We start from the raw sequence: 16676 nt of genomic DNA, 5'->3' as shown, positions 1-16676 counted from the left end.
TACCCAGGCAGGAGTGCAGTGGTGTCATCATAGCTCACTGCAGCCTCAAACCCCCAGGCTCAAGTGATCTTCCCACCTCAGCCTCCTGAGTAGCTGGGACTACAGGCGCATGCCACCATGTCCAACCCTTTTTTTTTTTTTTTTTTTTTTGATATAGATAAGGTTCACTTTGCTGCCCAGGCTGGTCTCACCTGGCTTCAAGCAGTCCTCCCACCTCAACCTCCCAAAGTGCTGGGATTACAGGCTTCAGCCACTGTGCCAAGCCATATTTTGAATTTTCTTATTATAAAATTGTTTTTCTTTTTTAGAGACAGAGTCTCGCTATATTGCCCAAGCAGGACTTGAACTCCTGGGCTCAAGTGATTCTCCTGTCTCAGCCTCCTGAGTAGTTGGGACTGTAGGTGCACAGCAGTGTACCACCACACCTGACTTTTCTTTTTCTTGTGGCAAATCCTCAGAAATAGGATTGCTTATTATTTTTAACAATCAGAGTTGTATAACACAGGAATAGGTTGCTTCAACAAGTGGTAAGGCTAGGCCAGCACAGTGGCTCGTACCTGTAATCCCAGCACTTTGGAAAGCTGAGGTAGACAGCTCTCTTGAGCCCAGGACTTCAATACCAGCTTCAGCAAGATGGCGAGATTCCATCTCTACAAAAAAAAAAAAAAAGAAAGAAAAAATTAGCTGGGAGGGGTAGTGTGCACCTGTGATCTCAGCTACTCAGGAGGCTGAGATGGGAGGATCACTTGAGCCTTGGAAGTTGAGGCTACAGTGAGCCATGATCATGCCACTGTACTGCAGCCTGGGTGACAGAGTGAGACCCTGTCTCAAAAAAGGAAAAAAAGAGGAGTGAAACTAAAAGTCTACCTACCAGGATTTTTTTTGTTTTGTTTTATTTTTTTTTCAGTTTTGTGTTTTTGAGACGGAGTCTTGCTCTGTTGCTCAGGCTGGAGTGCAGTGGTGCAATCTCGGCTCATTGCAAGCTCCGCCTCCCGGGTTCATGCCATTTTCCTGCTTTAGCCTCCCGAGTAGCTGGAACTACAGGCAGCCACCACCACGCCCAACTTTTTTTTTTTTGTATTTTTGGTAGAGACGGGGTTTCACCATGTTAGCCAAGATGGTCTCGATCTCCTGATCTCGTGATCCACCCACCTCAGCCTCCCAAAGTGCTGGGATTACAGGCATGAGCCACTGCGCCTAGCCCTACCAGGATGTTAAAGAAGAATTTCTTTGTTAGGTTGGGTCTTGGACATGGTCACCATTACATTTCCTTTACACTGTTTGATTCCGTGAATCTATTAGAGGCTTGAGAGTTCTGTCTGTGATACTGATTTGGTTTTGGGGAGAGCCAAGCTGAGGATCAGAGATTTGAAGCATGACTAAAAGTTCAGATGAGTTGCCACAGATGCCTACTGAGCAAGTGAAACTTGATGTCTTTCTGCCTTTGCCTTGTTCTAACTTTAAGGATATGCTACCATCATCCTTCATACTTATACCCAACCTGCCATTTTCTGATGAAGTATAACATATTCCTTCCGTGTTTGTTCCAGTGGTTCTTGGGACTGTGCTACTGTTCTGCCCACTGACTTCACCCATTCCAGAGGTTTTTCAACACTTTGGAGCAGGGCTAGCCCACCATGCCGCAAATGACAGGCAATGGCCAGTTCACTGGGTGGGCTGTTTTAGGGGTGGAATTAGGTCCTGGGAGCCACCTTATCATCCATCCTCCAAAGTTTGATTTTTTTTTCCCCCAGGTAATTAAATGTGTATTTTGTGGACCTGGGCTTGGCTGGAATGCTCAGGAGTCCTGAAGATCCTTTTATAGCTACCTTCTGTTAAACCCATTAAGAAAAGATGGCAAAAGTCAACATAACTAGAGACCTCATCCGTAGGCAGATCAAGGTAAGCAGCCCAGACTTCTGAACCAGATCATGAGATCCTTTCTTTCCCACAGATTGATTTTACAGGTGAAAAAACTGAAATCTACAGTCTGTGACTTGCTGAAAGTCACATAGTTAGTGGCAGACCCAGGACTAGAATCAAGGTCTCTTCCTCTCCATCTTGTGTTGTCTAAGAACGTGGATTTCATGGAGACTCTGTTCACATACTTGTGCCTGGGCTGCTGAGATTAATGCAGGCTGGTGAGGGAGGGGAGCTGTCAGTGTGTTGTGCAGATACATACACATTCTTGTGTTGGGCAGGTGGTGCACAAGAGTAAATAGAACTTCTTCATGTTGCTGCAGCTGCCAAGTTGTGCATGTAAGAGATCCTGGGAGAGCATTAGTCCCAGTTCAGCTTGTATTCTCTCTGAGGCTCTCCTGTGCTAAAGCCTGTCCTCTGCAGTTTATATGTAGAAGACACTCTGATACCTGTGAGATGAATGCATGACTGGGCAGTCAAGTTCAGTTAGTGAAGTAGCCCCAGGCTGTGTCAGGGAAACCCTCAGTAAAGGACCCATAGAGGTTTAATGGAATACATTAAACCAAGGCATGATGCGCTCCAGCTCTGGTAAGAATCCCCAGCTGGAGTCAGGAGCTTCATCTCACCACTGCCCTAATTAACTAACTATAGGTCTTTAGTCATTTTACCTCCTGTGCCTCAGTTTTATGTTGTTAAATGATGATAATGGCTGTCTGCCTGGAGACTGACCTTGAGAAAGTTCTTTGACAAGTTAAGTGCTAAAAAGTACTAAAAAATTTTTTCTTTTTTTCCGAGACGCTGTGATGCTGTTACCCAGGCTGGGGTGCAGTGGTGTGATCTCGGCTCACTGCAACCTCCGCCTCCCAGGTTCAAGCGATTCTCTTGCCTCAGCCTCCCAAGTAGCTGGGACTACAGGTGTATGTCACCATCCCCAGCTAATTTTTTGTATTTTTAGTAGAGACAGGGTTTCACCGTGTTAGTCAGGGTGGTCTTGATCTCCTGACCTCGTGATCCACCCACCTTGGCCTCCCAAAGTGCTGGGATTACAGGTGTCAGCCACAACGCCTGGCCTAAACAAATTTTTAACTAAAAAAATTTTTAAAAATCAAGTGGCATGCAGCATAAGCTGTGGTCACCATGTAGAAGGTTTGAGTATGTGCCTCTACATGAGCCATGTACTTGGTGTATTTGTGTATTTTTCCCTGCATCCCTGGATCCTTTTATCTCATTTTTATTTTTATTTTTATTTTTATTTTTTGAGACAGAGTTTTGCTCTTGTTGCCCAGGCTGGAGTGCAATGGCATGATCTTGGCTCACTGCAACCTCCACCTCCCAGGTTCAAGTGATTCTCCTGCCTCAGCCTCCCGAGTAGCTGGGATTACAGGCGTGTGCCACCATGCCTGGCTAATTTTGTATTTTTAGTAGAGATGGGGTTATACCATGTTGGCCAGGCTGGTCTTGAATTCCTGACCTCAGATAATCTGCCCTCCTTGGCTCCCAAAGTACTGGGATTACAGGCATGAGCCACCATGCACAGCCCCTGAATCCTTTTAGCTTTGTCCATTTGTGGGAGTTTTTTGTGTGTGATTTCATTAGACTGAGTAGTCCTTAAAGACAGGGGCCATTTCCTAGAGGCACGGAATCAGCAGGGTTTTTTTTTCCCTTTGTGTGCAATGTGTGTCCTAAAGATGATTCCCACCCTGTTCATCCTAAATATGGAACTATTCCCCATTGTTGTTTCCAATTTTTCTTCTCTCCTTTTTAAAAATTTTTTGCTTTTTAAAAAAAAAAAAAAAAAAAAACTGAACAGCACCACTTACTGCTTAATTATATACTACTGTCTTCTATTCTTCTCTAATCCTTGTCCAAGAATAATACAAAGTCCTGTAGGCCAGTTCTTTGTTGTCTTCTTTAGCTCCTGTGATGCCCAGGAAAGGGCTGGATATATAGTAGGCACATAATAAATCATATTTAATTGAATCGATGAAATCAAGAATTTGTTTCTGTCCGCTAGGAGCGGGGTGCCCTGAGCTTTGAGCGGCGCTACCATGTCACTGACCCCTTTATCCGGCGGCTGGGCCTGGAAGCAGAGCTGCAGGTAAGAGTTCCAGTTTACACCCTAGATGCAGATGACCTGCTGTCCATTCTCTGCCTGCAGAAATCCTCTTGGCCTCATCAAGGCATAAACAAGTGTTTCTCTGCAGACTATATCTGATGGTTACTTCTCCTTCAATAGACAACTAAATCTGAATCAAGATCAGCTATTGACATAGTCACGTATAAATTATTTTTTTGGATATATTATTTGCTTTGTGCTTTAAAAAAGTTTGTTCAATTTCATACCACTATTTTTACTATTGGCTTGGGCAGTGAATACAGATTCCTACCTGTATACAGTAATATAGAATTTATAGTGTTTTCATATACATATACACATACACATAATTTATACATGCACACACACACAAACATACACACTTTCTTATTTTAGCATCAAAGCAATGCTATGGGTATGTAGACTGAGAATAGGTATTTTTAAAAAAAGACTGGCTCATGCCTGTATTCGCAGCACTTTGGGAGGTCAAAGAGGGTGGATCACTTGAGGTCAGGAGTTTGAGACCAGCCTGGCCAACATGGTGAAATACCAACTTTACTAAAAATACAAAATTAGCCAAGCATAGTGGTGCATGCCTGTAATCCCAGCTATTCGGGAGGCTAAGGCATGAGAATTACTTAAATCCAGGAGGCGGAAGTTACAGTGAACCAAGATAGTGCCACTGCACTCCCGCCTGGATGACAGAGCAAGACTGTTTCTCAAAAAAGAAAAAAATAAAAGAAAGCCAGGTTCAATGATACATGCCTATAGTCCCAGCTATTTGGGAGGCTGAGACAGGAGGATTGCTTGAGCCCAGGAGTTCAAGTCCAGCCTGAGCAATATAGCAAGACCTCGTCTCTAAAAATTAAAATAATAAAATGTTAAAAAAAAAAAAAAACCAAAAACCAAAACACTTGTTCAAGTTTGTCCTGTCCAGTCCATGGATAGGCCAGACCTTTGGTCCAGAAATTCAGCTTTTTCATTGTGTCTGACATAGAGACTCCATAATGTTAGTTCCATTCTCTTTTCTTCCTCAATGTCATGTGTTTTGTGTTTTGTGGGTCTTTGTTTTTTTTGTTTGTTTTTTTGTTTGTTTGTTTTTGGTAGAGTTGGGGTCTTGCTATGTTGCCCAAGCTGATCTCCAGTTCCTGACCTCAAACAGTTCTCCCACTTTGGTCTCCCAAAGTGCTGGGAATACAGGCGTGAGCCACCTCACCCAGCCAAGATCACATTTTGAATCTAATTTTTTTTTTTTTTTTTTTGAAACAGTGTCTTGTATTGTTGCCCAGGCTGGAATGTAGTGGTGCCGTCTTGGCTCACTGCAGCCTCAATTTCCTGGGCTCAAGTGATCCTCCTGCCTCAGCCCTGTGAATAGCCGGGATTACAGATACATGCCACCATGCCCAGCTAATTTTTGTATTTTTTTGTAGAGACAGGGTTTCACCATATTGCCCAGGCTGGTCTCAAACTCCTGAGCTCAAGCCATTCACCTGCCTCAACCGCCCAAAGTGCTTGGATTACAGGTGTGAGCTACTGTGCCTAGCCCACATTGTAATCTTTAAGAACTTAGTACTTGTTGAGTTTTGGCATAGTATCAAAGAAGGATATACACAATTATCTAAAAAGGCTATTCAAATATTCCTTCCAATTCCAGCTTCTTTGTGAGGCTGGATTTTTTTTTCACATACTTCAACCAAAACTGACATTGCAGTGGGCTGAATACAAGAGCAGATGAGAATCTACTGGTCTTCCATTAAACTATACATTAAAGAAGTTTGCAAAAATGTAAAACACCACCACTCTTCTCATTAAATTCTTTGCCTTGGAAAATACAGTTATTTCGTTTAAAATGTGTTTTTTATTGTTTTTTTTTTTTAGCGAATTAATAATATGCCAGCCTGGGCAACATAGCGAGACCTTGTCTCTACTAAAAATTTTTTAAAAAAGGAATTAGCCAAGCATGGTGGTGCGTACTTGTCCCAACTATTTGGGAGGCTAGAATGGGAGGATCACTTGGGCCTAGGAGGTTGAGGCTGCAGTGAACTGTGATTGTGACACTGCACTCCAGCCTGGGTGACAGAGTGAGACCCTGTTTAAAAAAAAAAAAAAAAATTGCTGGGCGCAGTGGCTCACGCCTGTAATCCCAGCACTTAGGGAGGCTGAGACAGGCGGATCACCTGAGGTCAGGAGTTCAAGACCAGCCTGCCCAACATGGAGAAACCCCAGCTCTACAAAAAATACAAAAATTATTCGGCTGTGGTTGTGCATGCCCGTAATCCCAGCAACTTGGGAGGCTGAAGCAGGAGAATCGCTTGAACCCTGGAGGCAGAGGTTGCAGTGAGCCAAGATCATGCCATTGCACTCCAGGCCTGGGCAACAAGCATAAAACTCCATCTCAGAAAAAAAAAAAATTGTTTTAATTTCTAATATGATAAATATTGACAGATATCACCCATATAAACAAAAGCTCTTGGGAATCCTCAATAATTTTTAATAGTGTAAAGGGATCCTGAAACTAAAAATTTTAAGAACCACCGCTCTATGGAGCCATGGAATGGGATGCCTGAATAATATCGCCTGGGGAAAAAGTAGGAGGAGCAAGAAGAGGGTCTAGGACCAAGAACCAACATGTTTCAGCATTTAGAGAGTACCTGCTTTTCCTCTTCCTCTACCCACTGAAGACAAAAAGAATAGCCATAGAGGTTTGAGGAGAACATGGTATCATGATAGCCAAGGAGAAGAGAAAGCTCAACTGTGTTGATTTTTACAGTCTAACTCTCAAAAAGCCACCTGTTTTCCTCTTTCCTGGTTTGGAGTTGGAGAGAATACTATTTGCATTACCCCAAATAGTAATTAAAATACCTCTATAAGCAATGTGAACTTAGAGAAGTCCTTTAACTTCTAAAGGCCATTTCTTCATCTGTAAAGTAATGTCTGTTAGGTGTAAGTAAGTTAATTTATGTAAAGTACCTAGCACAGTGTCCAGTATATTGTATAAGTCCATGGCATACACAAACATTAGCTGCTATTATTGTTGTTATTTATGGAAAGCTCTTAAAGTTTTCCAAGATACCAGTCCCAAGATGCTGATTTGATGGCATCTAGCTATTTAAAACTTCTTCAGTCATTTCCTTCCCTGTTTTATTTCCGTCATTGTCACATATGGACTTCATGTTAGTCAATAATAGATTGTCTTTGGCATTCAGAAAAGGTGATTAGTGTGAGGTAAGGGTGGGATAAGAGGGAAAATCAACAGTAAAAGCTCCTGCCTTTTGGTGGTTACTGGTTATGATGTTTTCTTTATGATCTGGGCAAAACATTTTTTTCTGGGTTTTCCAATTTTCTACTCTGTATGCTTTTGAAAAATGCAAAGGGAAGCTGAAGGAGAACTATTATGACATAGTGTCAAACATTTAGTAGATGCTCAATAAAAACCTGTTGGTGTGATTGGCTTTTTTGATTTTCCACATTAGAGGTAGCTTTCAAAACCTTATCCCTATTCAGCCATACGATTTCTCTAGCTTCCGCCTTAATAATCTGGTCTGATTTTTACTTTTTGACTTTATAGTTTGCATTTTATGTTCGTTTAAAATTCAGACTTTGGCTAGTCTTGATATTTGTTACCCTTCCTGTATGTTAATAGAATTTGTACCTACAGAACTGACTGTTTAAAAAGCCTCCAAGTTAACTTGGATTACTTTCTTTTTTTTTTTTTTTTTTTTTTTTTTTTGGCAGCAGGGCCTCACTCTGTCACCCAGGCTGTAGTGCAGTGGCTGATCTCAGCTCAGTGCAACCTCTGCCTCCTGGGCTGAAGCAATTCTCATGCCTCAGCTTCCTGAGTAGCTGGGATTACAGGCATGTGCCACCACACCCAGCTAAATTTTTTATTTTGCTAGAGATGGAGTTTCGCCAAGTTGGCCAGGCTGGTCTCAAACTCCTATCCTCAAGTGATCCACTCACCTTATTTTTTAATAGGTCAACATTCATATGGTTCAAATTCAAAAGTTTAAAAAGTCATCTCCTCATTATTTTTCCCAGCTACCTAATCCATTTACGTAGAATCAACTAATATAATCAGTTTTAGTATCCTTTCAGAGGAATTTTATGCATAAAATTCTTACCTTTTCTCACAAATGTTAGCCTAACATGTTTACTGTTTCAGTAAGAAAATCAACAACTTACTAAAAAAAAAGGTCTAAAACAATGAAGTATCTTTAAAAAGATACTTTCATAATTTTGCCATATTCATATCTAAGATATTTCTAATTTCTAATTCTTTCATGGTTCAGAGTGTTCTGTTGTGTATGTGGACCCATAATTTACTTAAATTGTCCGTACCAATAGACATGTAGATTACTTCTAATTTTTTGCATGTACAGGGTCATTCCTTATGACATCATTTGGCACATGCAGTTATATCTCTATCAGATGAATACTTGGGGTGGAATTTGTAGGTCAGAGGATATATGCATCTCTTATTTTGATAAATATTACCAAAATTGTCTTCCATGGTGTTTGTACCAACTTTTGCTCCTATCATATTCCTTCACTCTTATCTCAAACATAATGCTCAACAAATATTCTCTCTCAAACCCCAATGTGTTCATCATCATTTTGAGAAATTTCACAGGTGAGGCATGGTGGCTCACTCCTGTAATCTCAGTAATTTGTGAGGCCATGGCAGGCGGATCACTTGAGCTCAGGAGTTTGAGACCAGCCTAGGCAACATGGCAAGACCCCTGTCTCTATACCATCAAAAATGAAAACATAAAAAAAGAGAGATTTCACAGATGAGTGCAGAATGATAGGCCAGAGAGATCACAGATTGGCTTTCAAGATACTTTTTATTTTTATCTTTTAATTTTTATTTTTAAATTTTTGTTTGTTTGTTTTCTGTTTTTTTTTTTTTTTGAGACAGAGTCTCGCCCTGTCACCCAGGCTGGAGTGCAGTGGCGCGATCTTGGCTCACTGCACCCTCCACCTCCCAGGTTCAAGTGATTCTCCTGCCTCAGCCTTCCGAGTAGCTGGGATTACAGGCACATGCCTCCATGCCTGGCTAAGTTTTGTATTTTTAGTAGAGATGGGGTTTCACAGTGTTGGTTGGGGTGGTCTCGAACTCCTGACCTCGTGATTCACCCACCTCAGCCTCTCAAGTGCCGGGATTACAGGCGTGAGCCACCAAGCCCAGCCAATTTTTTAGTTCTGTTGAGACAGAGACTCACTCTGTCACTCAGGCTGGAATGCAGTGGCGCATTCTTGGCTCACTGCAACCTTTGCCTCCTGAGTTCAAGTGATTCTCCTGCCTCAGCCTCCCAAGTAACTGGGACTATAGGTGCATGCCACCACAACTGGCTAATTTTTGTAGTTTTAGTAGAGATGGAGTTTCACTATGTTAGCTAGCCTGGTCTTGAACTCCTGACCTCAGGTGGTCTGCCCACCTCAGCCTCCCAAAGTGCTGGGATTACAGGCGTGAGCCACTGCGCCCAGCCCAAGATACTTTTTAAAATGAAAAATGTAGGCTCAGTGCAGCAGCTTATGCCTATAAATCCCAACACTTTGGGAGGCTGAGATAAGAGGATGGGGAGTCGAGAAAGGAGTTCAAGACCAGCCTGGGTAACATAAGGAGGCCCTGTTTCTCAAAAAAAAAAAAAAAAAAAAAAAATCAGCCAGGCGTGGAGGCACACGCCTATAGTCTCAGCTACTTGGGAGGCTAAGGCAGTAGGATCGCTTGAGCCCAGGAGGTTGAGGCTGCAGTGAGCCATGATCATACCACTGCACTCCAACTTGGAAAACAGAGTGGGACTACCTCGGAAAAAAAAGTACAAACAATAAATATGTTAGGCTAACATATGAGTGTGGCAAGAGAGAATAGAGAATACTCAATTTAAGAGAACAATTAGAGTTCAAGTGGAAGAGGAATGAGAAATGAGATTGGTGAGGTAAGTGTGGATGGGCTGTTTGTAATGAAGGATGTTGTAAGCTACGTGGAAGACTATGGAGAATGGAGAGCCACTGAATGGTTTTTACCATAAGAGCAACATGATCAGAGTTATGCTTTTTTGTTTGTTTATTTGTTTGTGAGATGGAATCTTGCTCTGTCACCCAGGCTAGAGTGCAGTGGCACGATCTTGGCTTACTGCAACCTCCGCCTCCCGGGTTCAAGCAATTCTGCCTCAGCCTCCTGAGTAGCTGGGACTATAGGTGTGCACCACCACTCCTGGCTAATTTTTGTATTTTTAATAGAGACGGGGTTTCACCATATGGGCCAGGCTGGTCTCAAACGCCTGAACTTGTGATCCACCCACCTTGACCTCCCAAAGTGCTGGGATTACAGGCATGAGCCACCATGCCCGGACTTGTTGTTGTTGTTGTTGTTGTTGAGACAGAGTCTTGCTGTGTCACCCAGGCTAGAGTGCAGTGACACGATCATGGCTCACGATAACCTTGACCTCCTGGGCTTTGGATGATCCTCCCACCTCAGCCTCCCAAGTAGCTGGGACTACAGACACTCACCACCGTGCCCGGCTAGTTAGAAACAGTGTTTTACCATGTTGCCTAGGCTGGTTTTGAACCCCTAGGCTCATGTAGTCCACCCACCTTGGCCTCTCAAAGTGCTGGGATTACAGGCATGAGCCACCATGCCTGGGCAGAGTTATGCTTTTTAAAAAATTAATGTTGGCTTCAAAATGAAGAATAGATTGCAGGAGTTTAAACTGGAGACAGGCAGAACCAGTTAAGAGGTTATGACCAGTGATTCAGGAAGAGGTGATGGGTTACCTGAACTAAAATAACAGTAATTTGGATGGAGAGAAGCCAGTGGATTTGAGAGACATTTAAGAGGTATAATTGGGGCAAGTGCTGTAATCCCAGCACTTTGGGAGGCCAAGGCAGGCGGATTACTTGAGTTCAGGAGTTCGAGACCAGCCTGGCTAACATGGTGAAACCCTGTTTCTACTAAAAATACAAAAATTAGGCAGGGGTGGTGACACACCCCTGTGGTCCCAGCTACTTGGGAGGCTGAGGCACAACAATCGCTTGAGCCTGGGAGGAGGTGGAGGTTAACAGTGAGCCAAGATTGTGCCACTGCACTCCAGCCTGGGCAACAGAGCGACTCTCCCTCAAAAAATTAAAAATTAAAATAATTTTTAAAAAGAGGTAGAATTAGGCCAGGCGCAGTGGCTCACACCTGTAATCCTAGCACTTTGGGAGGCCAAGACGGGCAGATCACTTGAGCCCAGGAGTTTGAGACCAGCCTGGGCAACATGGTGAAACATGGTCTTTACAAAAAAAAAATAGAGCCAGGCATGATGGCGCACACCTGTAGTTCGAGCTACTTGGGAAGCTAAGGAAGGAGGATCATCTGAGCCTAGGGAGGTTGAGGCTGCACTGAGATGTGATCATGCCACTGAACTCCAGCCTGGTGGACTGAATGAGAAGGAAATAGTACTGCCGTTACTGCCAGTGGAAAAGTAAAATAAGGACCAAGAAGTATTCATTGATTTAGAGCAAAGACACTATAGTGGTAACCGTGGCAAGAACCATTTCTGTGGAATGTGGTGTGGATAGATAGAAGTGGGTTGAGGAATTATTGGAAAATGAAGAAGTGAAAATATCAAGTATAGATTACTCTTTCAGTCTGGCTATGAAGGAAGGGGGAGAGAAATAGTAGGCTGTAGCTAGATATGTATGAAGTTGGCATCAAGGAAGGACTTTTATAAATTAAGGAAACTCGGCCGGGTGTGGTGACTTATGCCTGTAATCCCAGCACTTTAGGAGGCCGAGGCAAGCAGATCACAAGGTCAGGAGTTCGAGACCAGCCTGACCAACATGGTGGAACCCTGTCTCTACCAAAAATACAAAAAAAATTCGCCAGGTGTGGTGGCGTGTGCCTATAATCCCAGCTATTCAGGAGGCTGAGGCAGGAGAATCGCTTGAACGCGGGAGATGGAAGTTGCAGTGAACTGAGATCGCACCACTGCTCTCCAACCTGGGTGACAGAGCAAGACTCCGTCTCAAAAAAAAAAAAAAAGAAACTCAAGCATGTGTAATCTGAAGAGGAAATAACTGGCAGAGAAAGGGAAAGCTGAAGACACAGGAAAGCAAGGAGATTATCCAGAGTGGGGATGTGTCAGATGAATGTTGTAAGAGAACAGTTGTAATAATGAATCATCGATTCTTAGCTGGATAGGGAAGGAAGTAAAGACATAAGTTTGCCTATAAGGAGAGAGTAGATGGGTTGGTTGACTGGACTTGGAGGTCTTTTAAGGACTGGGGGGAGAGAGAGAGAGAAAGATTGTCTTGTGCTTTGCTTTTTTTTTTTTTTCACTTACCAATATATCTTGAAAATTATCCCATATCAGTTCACAGAGTTCTTCCTTTTTTTTTTGAGGTAGTGTCTCTGTTGCCTGGGCTGGAATGCAGTGGCACAATTTCAGCTCAATGAAGCCCTCGACCTCCCAGGCTCGAGCAATCCACCCACCTCAGTTTCCTGAGGTGCTAGGACTATAGGCATATGCTACCACGCCTGGCTGATTTTTGTATTTATTTTTTTTTAATAGAGATGGGGTCTTGCTGTGTTGACCAGGTTGGTCTCAAACTCCTGGACTCAAGCATTCCTTCTATTTTGGCCTCCCAAAGTGCTAGGATTACAGACAGGAGCCACCATGCCCAGCCCTTCCGCCCTTACTTATTATTTTACAACTGTAGAGTACACCATTGTGTAGATGCACCAAGATGTATTCATTGAATTTCCCATGTGTGGGCATGTAGAGTTGTTTCTAAGAGTTTGTAATTATAATAATAATTATTATAATCAAACTACTTTGTATTAAATACATAGGTAGTTTAGTATTGCTGGAGATGTATCTTTAGGGTAGAAAACTTAAAAGTGAGAGTACTAGTCAAAGGGTAAATGTATATGTAGTTTTGTTAGATATTGCTGGCCGGGCGTGGTGGCTCACACCTCTAATACCAGCACTTTGGGAGGCTGAGGCAGGTGAATCGCTTGAGCTCAGGAGTTCAAGACCAGCCTGGGCAACATGGCAAGACCCCATCTCTACAAAAAATACAAAAATTAGCCAGACGTGGTGGCACGTGCCAGTAGTCCCAGCTACTTGGGAGGTTGAGGTAAGAGGATCACCTGGGCCTAGGAGGTTGAGGCTACAGTGAGCTGAGATCGTGCCACTGCATTCCAGCCTAGGCAACAGAGTAAGATCCTATCTCAAAAACAAACAAAGAAACAAACAAACAAACAAAAAAAAACAGATGTTGCCAAATTCTCCACCATGGAATTTGCACCATTTTGTCTTCCCACGAGCAATGCATGAATGTGCCTGTTTTTCTATAACTCATCAGTAGACTGTGTGGTTGAGCTTTTGAATTTTTTTTTTTTATCATTCTAACTAGTAAAAAGTATCTCAGTATAGTTTTAAGTTACATTTCTCTTATGAATGAAGTTTAATATATATTCCATATGCTTGAGGGCCATTTTAATATAATTTTTGCCAATTTTGGTGTAACAAGGGAGGGAGAATAAGGATTGATATATGCACCTGCATGGTTTTTGTAAACAAGCACAGGATGGATAAGGAGAAACTAATGAAATTGATGAAATTGGTCACTGCAGCGGGTGGGAGGTATAAGGTAGAAGAGTAGAGAAAGGTGAGTAACTCTTCTTTGGACCTTTTTGTAGTTTTTACATTTATTTATTTTATTTTTATTTTTATTTTGAGACAGACCCTCTCTCTGTTGCCCAGGCTGGTGTGCGGTGGCATGATCTTGGCTCACTGCAACCTCTGCCTCCTGGGTTCAAGCAATGCATATGCCTCAACCTCCTGAGTAGCTGGGATGACAGGCATCTGCCACCATGCCCTGCTAATTTTTGTATTTTGAGTAGAGACAAGGTTTCACCATGTTTGCTAGGCTGGTCTCAAACTCCTGGCCTCAAGTGACCTGCTGCCACAGCCTTCCAAAATGTTTAGATTACAGGGACGAGCCACCATGCCTGTTTACTTTTAGAACCATGTTGAGACTTTACATTTTCAGAAAGTAAAATTAAATCAACAAAGTTGGGAAGTGGGATGCCAACTAACTCATGTAATTTACTTTTTGTATTTTATTTTAGTTATGTTATGTTATGTTATGTTATGTTATGTTATGTTATGTTATGTTATTTGAGATGGAGTCTCACTCTGTTGCCCAGGCTGGAGTGCAATGGTGTGATCTCGTCTCACCACAACCTCCGCCTCCCGGGTTCAAGCGATTCTCTTGCCTCAGCCTCCTGAGCAGCTGGGATTACAGGCGTGCACCACCATGCCTGGTAACTTTTGTATTTTTAGTAGAGATGGGGTTTCTCCATGTTGGTCAGGCTGGTCTCAAACTCCCGGCCTCAGGTGATCCACCCGCCTCGGCCTCCCAAAGTGCTGGGATTACAGGTGTGAGCCACTGTGCCGGCCTAAAAAATTTTAAAAAAAAATAAAAAATAGACCAGGCATGGTGGCTCACTTCTGTAATCCCAGCACTTTGGGAGGCTGAGGCAGGCGGATCACCTGAGGTTGGGAGTTCAGGACCAGCCTGACCAACATGGTGAAACCCTGTCTCTACTAAAAATACAAAAATTAGCTGTGCGAGATGGTGCATACCTGTAATCCCAGCTGCTCGGGAGGCTGAGGCAGGAGAATCGCTTGAACCTGGCAGGCAGAGGTTGCGGTGAGCTGAGATGGCGCTATTGCACTCCAGCCTGGGCGAAAGGAGCGAAACTCTGTCTCAAAAAAAAAAAAAATTTTTTTTTTTAGTAGAGAGAAGGTTTTGCTGTGTTGCCCAGGCTGGTCTCAAACTCCTGGGCTCAGGTGATCCCGCCTTGGCCTCTCAAGTACTCCCACAGTGCTGGGATGAGGCGTGAGCCACCATGCCCAGCCAATTTTTTAATGTGATACTTTGTATATATTTTCAGTATAAAGATAAAATGAACTTCAAAGAAATCTTGAGCTCTACTTAGTAGATTTGTCATTTGTAGTATTGCTGTAGCAATTCTGTAACTACTTTGTGTATGTTACAGAATTGAATAAAGAAGTCAATGTTATTGGGAGCCAGAGTTCTCATGTAGAAGGGAAATTCAAATATGGAATAGGGAAAGACGAGGAAGAACTCTGAGGTACTGGATTGGAATTAGCCTATTTCAATATAAACTCATGATTTTAAAAGCACGTATAGCTTGAGGCCAGGAGTTGGAGACCAGCCTGGGTAACATAGTGAGACCCCTGTCTCCACAAATAAAAAATAGCTGGGCATGGTGACACATGTCTGTACTTCTGGCTGGTCAGGAGGTTGAGGCAGGAGGATCACTTGAGCCCAGGAGGTCAAGGCTGCACTGAGCTATGATTGCACCACTGCACCCCAGCCTTGGCAACAAAAAATAAAATAAATGTCTCCAAAAAACATAAAAGTAAACTGCATATATAGAAATTTGTATTTATCTATTATTTCCAGCTCTGTCCACACAATGGTAATTTAGAAGCAGTGATACTATAGTAATTATGGGTTGCTAGTTTCTAAATACCATTCTCTATTAAAAGGAAGCAGGGATTTTTGGAGAAATAACTAATTCCAGGGCTGGGACAGGGCAAAAGTTGATATAGTCTTCAAAAATTTCAGTGTCATAGGAAACAAAAAAGGGTTGAGGAACTGTCCCAGATTAAAAGAAACAGAAAATGACTAATTTTCTTAATGACATTAAGAAAACATAAACTAAATGCAGTGTGTGATCCTGGATTGGATTCTGAATGAGGAAAATAAAATGGACATTATTGGACAGTTGGTGAAATTTGAATATGGGCTGTATGTTAGACAACAGTATTGTATCAGTGTTAAATTTTCTGATTTTGATAAATATGCTCTGGTTAAATAAGAGAATGACCAATGTTCTTAAGAATTATACACTGAAGTAGTTAAGTGTAAGGGGTCCTGAAGTCTACAACTGATTTCTCAAATGGTTCAGGAAAAAAGGTACTTTGCACGTGTGTGTGTGTGTGTGTGTGTGTGTGTGTGTGTAGAGAGAGAGAAAGAGGAGAGGGAGAGGAAAAAAGATTATTTAATTTATGAATTAGGTAAAACGTATATGTGGGCATTCTTATACTATTCTTGCAAACTTTTTATGTTTGAAATTGTTTCAAAATAGAAAGTTGAAGTTGTTCATTAGGAAAATACAAAGGACTGAGCACAATGGCTCACGCCTGTAATCCTATCACTTTGTAGGCTGAGGTGGGAGGATCACTTGAACCCAGAGCTGTGACCAGCCTGGGCAACATAACAAGACCTCATCTCTACAAAAAAATACAAAAATTAACCAAGTATGGTGGTGTGCGCCTGTAGTCCCAGCTACTAGGGAGTCAGACGTGGGAGGATTGCTTGAGCCTAGGAGTTTGAGGCTGCAGTGAGCTATGATCATACCACTTACTCCAGCCTGAGCAACAGAGGAAGACCCTGTCTGAAAAAAAAAAAAGAGAGAGAGAGAGAAAGAAAAAACAAAATAAAATACAAAGAACTGTCTGGGACACAGTGGCTCATGCCTATAATCGCAGCACTTTGGGAGTCAGGAGAATCGTTTGAGACCAGCCTGGGCAACATAGCAAGACCCCATCTCCATAAAACATTTTTTAAAAGT

The 16676-nt window shown here is 42.5% G+C and overlaps 1 protein-coding gene across 3 annotated transcripts in view; it reads left to right on the top strand.

The window, feature by feature from the left end:
• The window catches only part of WDTC1 (WD and tetratricopeptide repeats 1), a 78290-nt gene that overhangs the window by 25936 nt on the left and 35678 nt on the right, over nucleotides 1-16676 (top strand). For all 3 annotated transcript variants that reach the window (XM_037984516.2, XM_007979848.3, XM_007979849.3), the window contains exons 2-3: nucleotides 1755-1902; nucleotides 3935-4018. In XM_037984516.2, coding sequence (XP_037840444.1) covers nucleotides 1855-1902; nucleotides 3935-4018 — 132 coding nt within the window. In that variant the 5' untranslated portion in view covers nucleotides 1755-1854. The remainder of the gene's footprint in view (nucleotides 1-1754; nucleotides 1903-3934; nucleotides 4019-16676) is intronic.

This window comes from Chlorocebus sabaeus, chromosome 20 (genome assembly GCF_047675955.1).
Source record: "Chlorocebus sabaeus isolate Y175 chromosome 20, mChlSab1.0.hap1, whole genome shotgun sequence".
NCBI classification, from domain to species: domain Eukaryota; kingdom Metazoa; phylum Chordata; class Mammalia; order Primates; family Cercopithecidae; genus Chlorocebus; species Chlorocebus sabaeus.
Note: the sequence above shows the minus strand (reverse complement) of the source record. Positions and strands in the feature narration are given on the sequence as shown.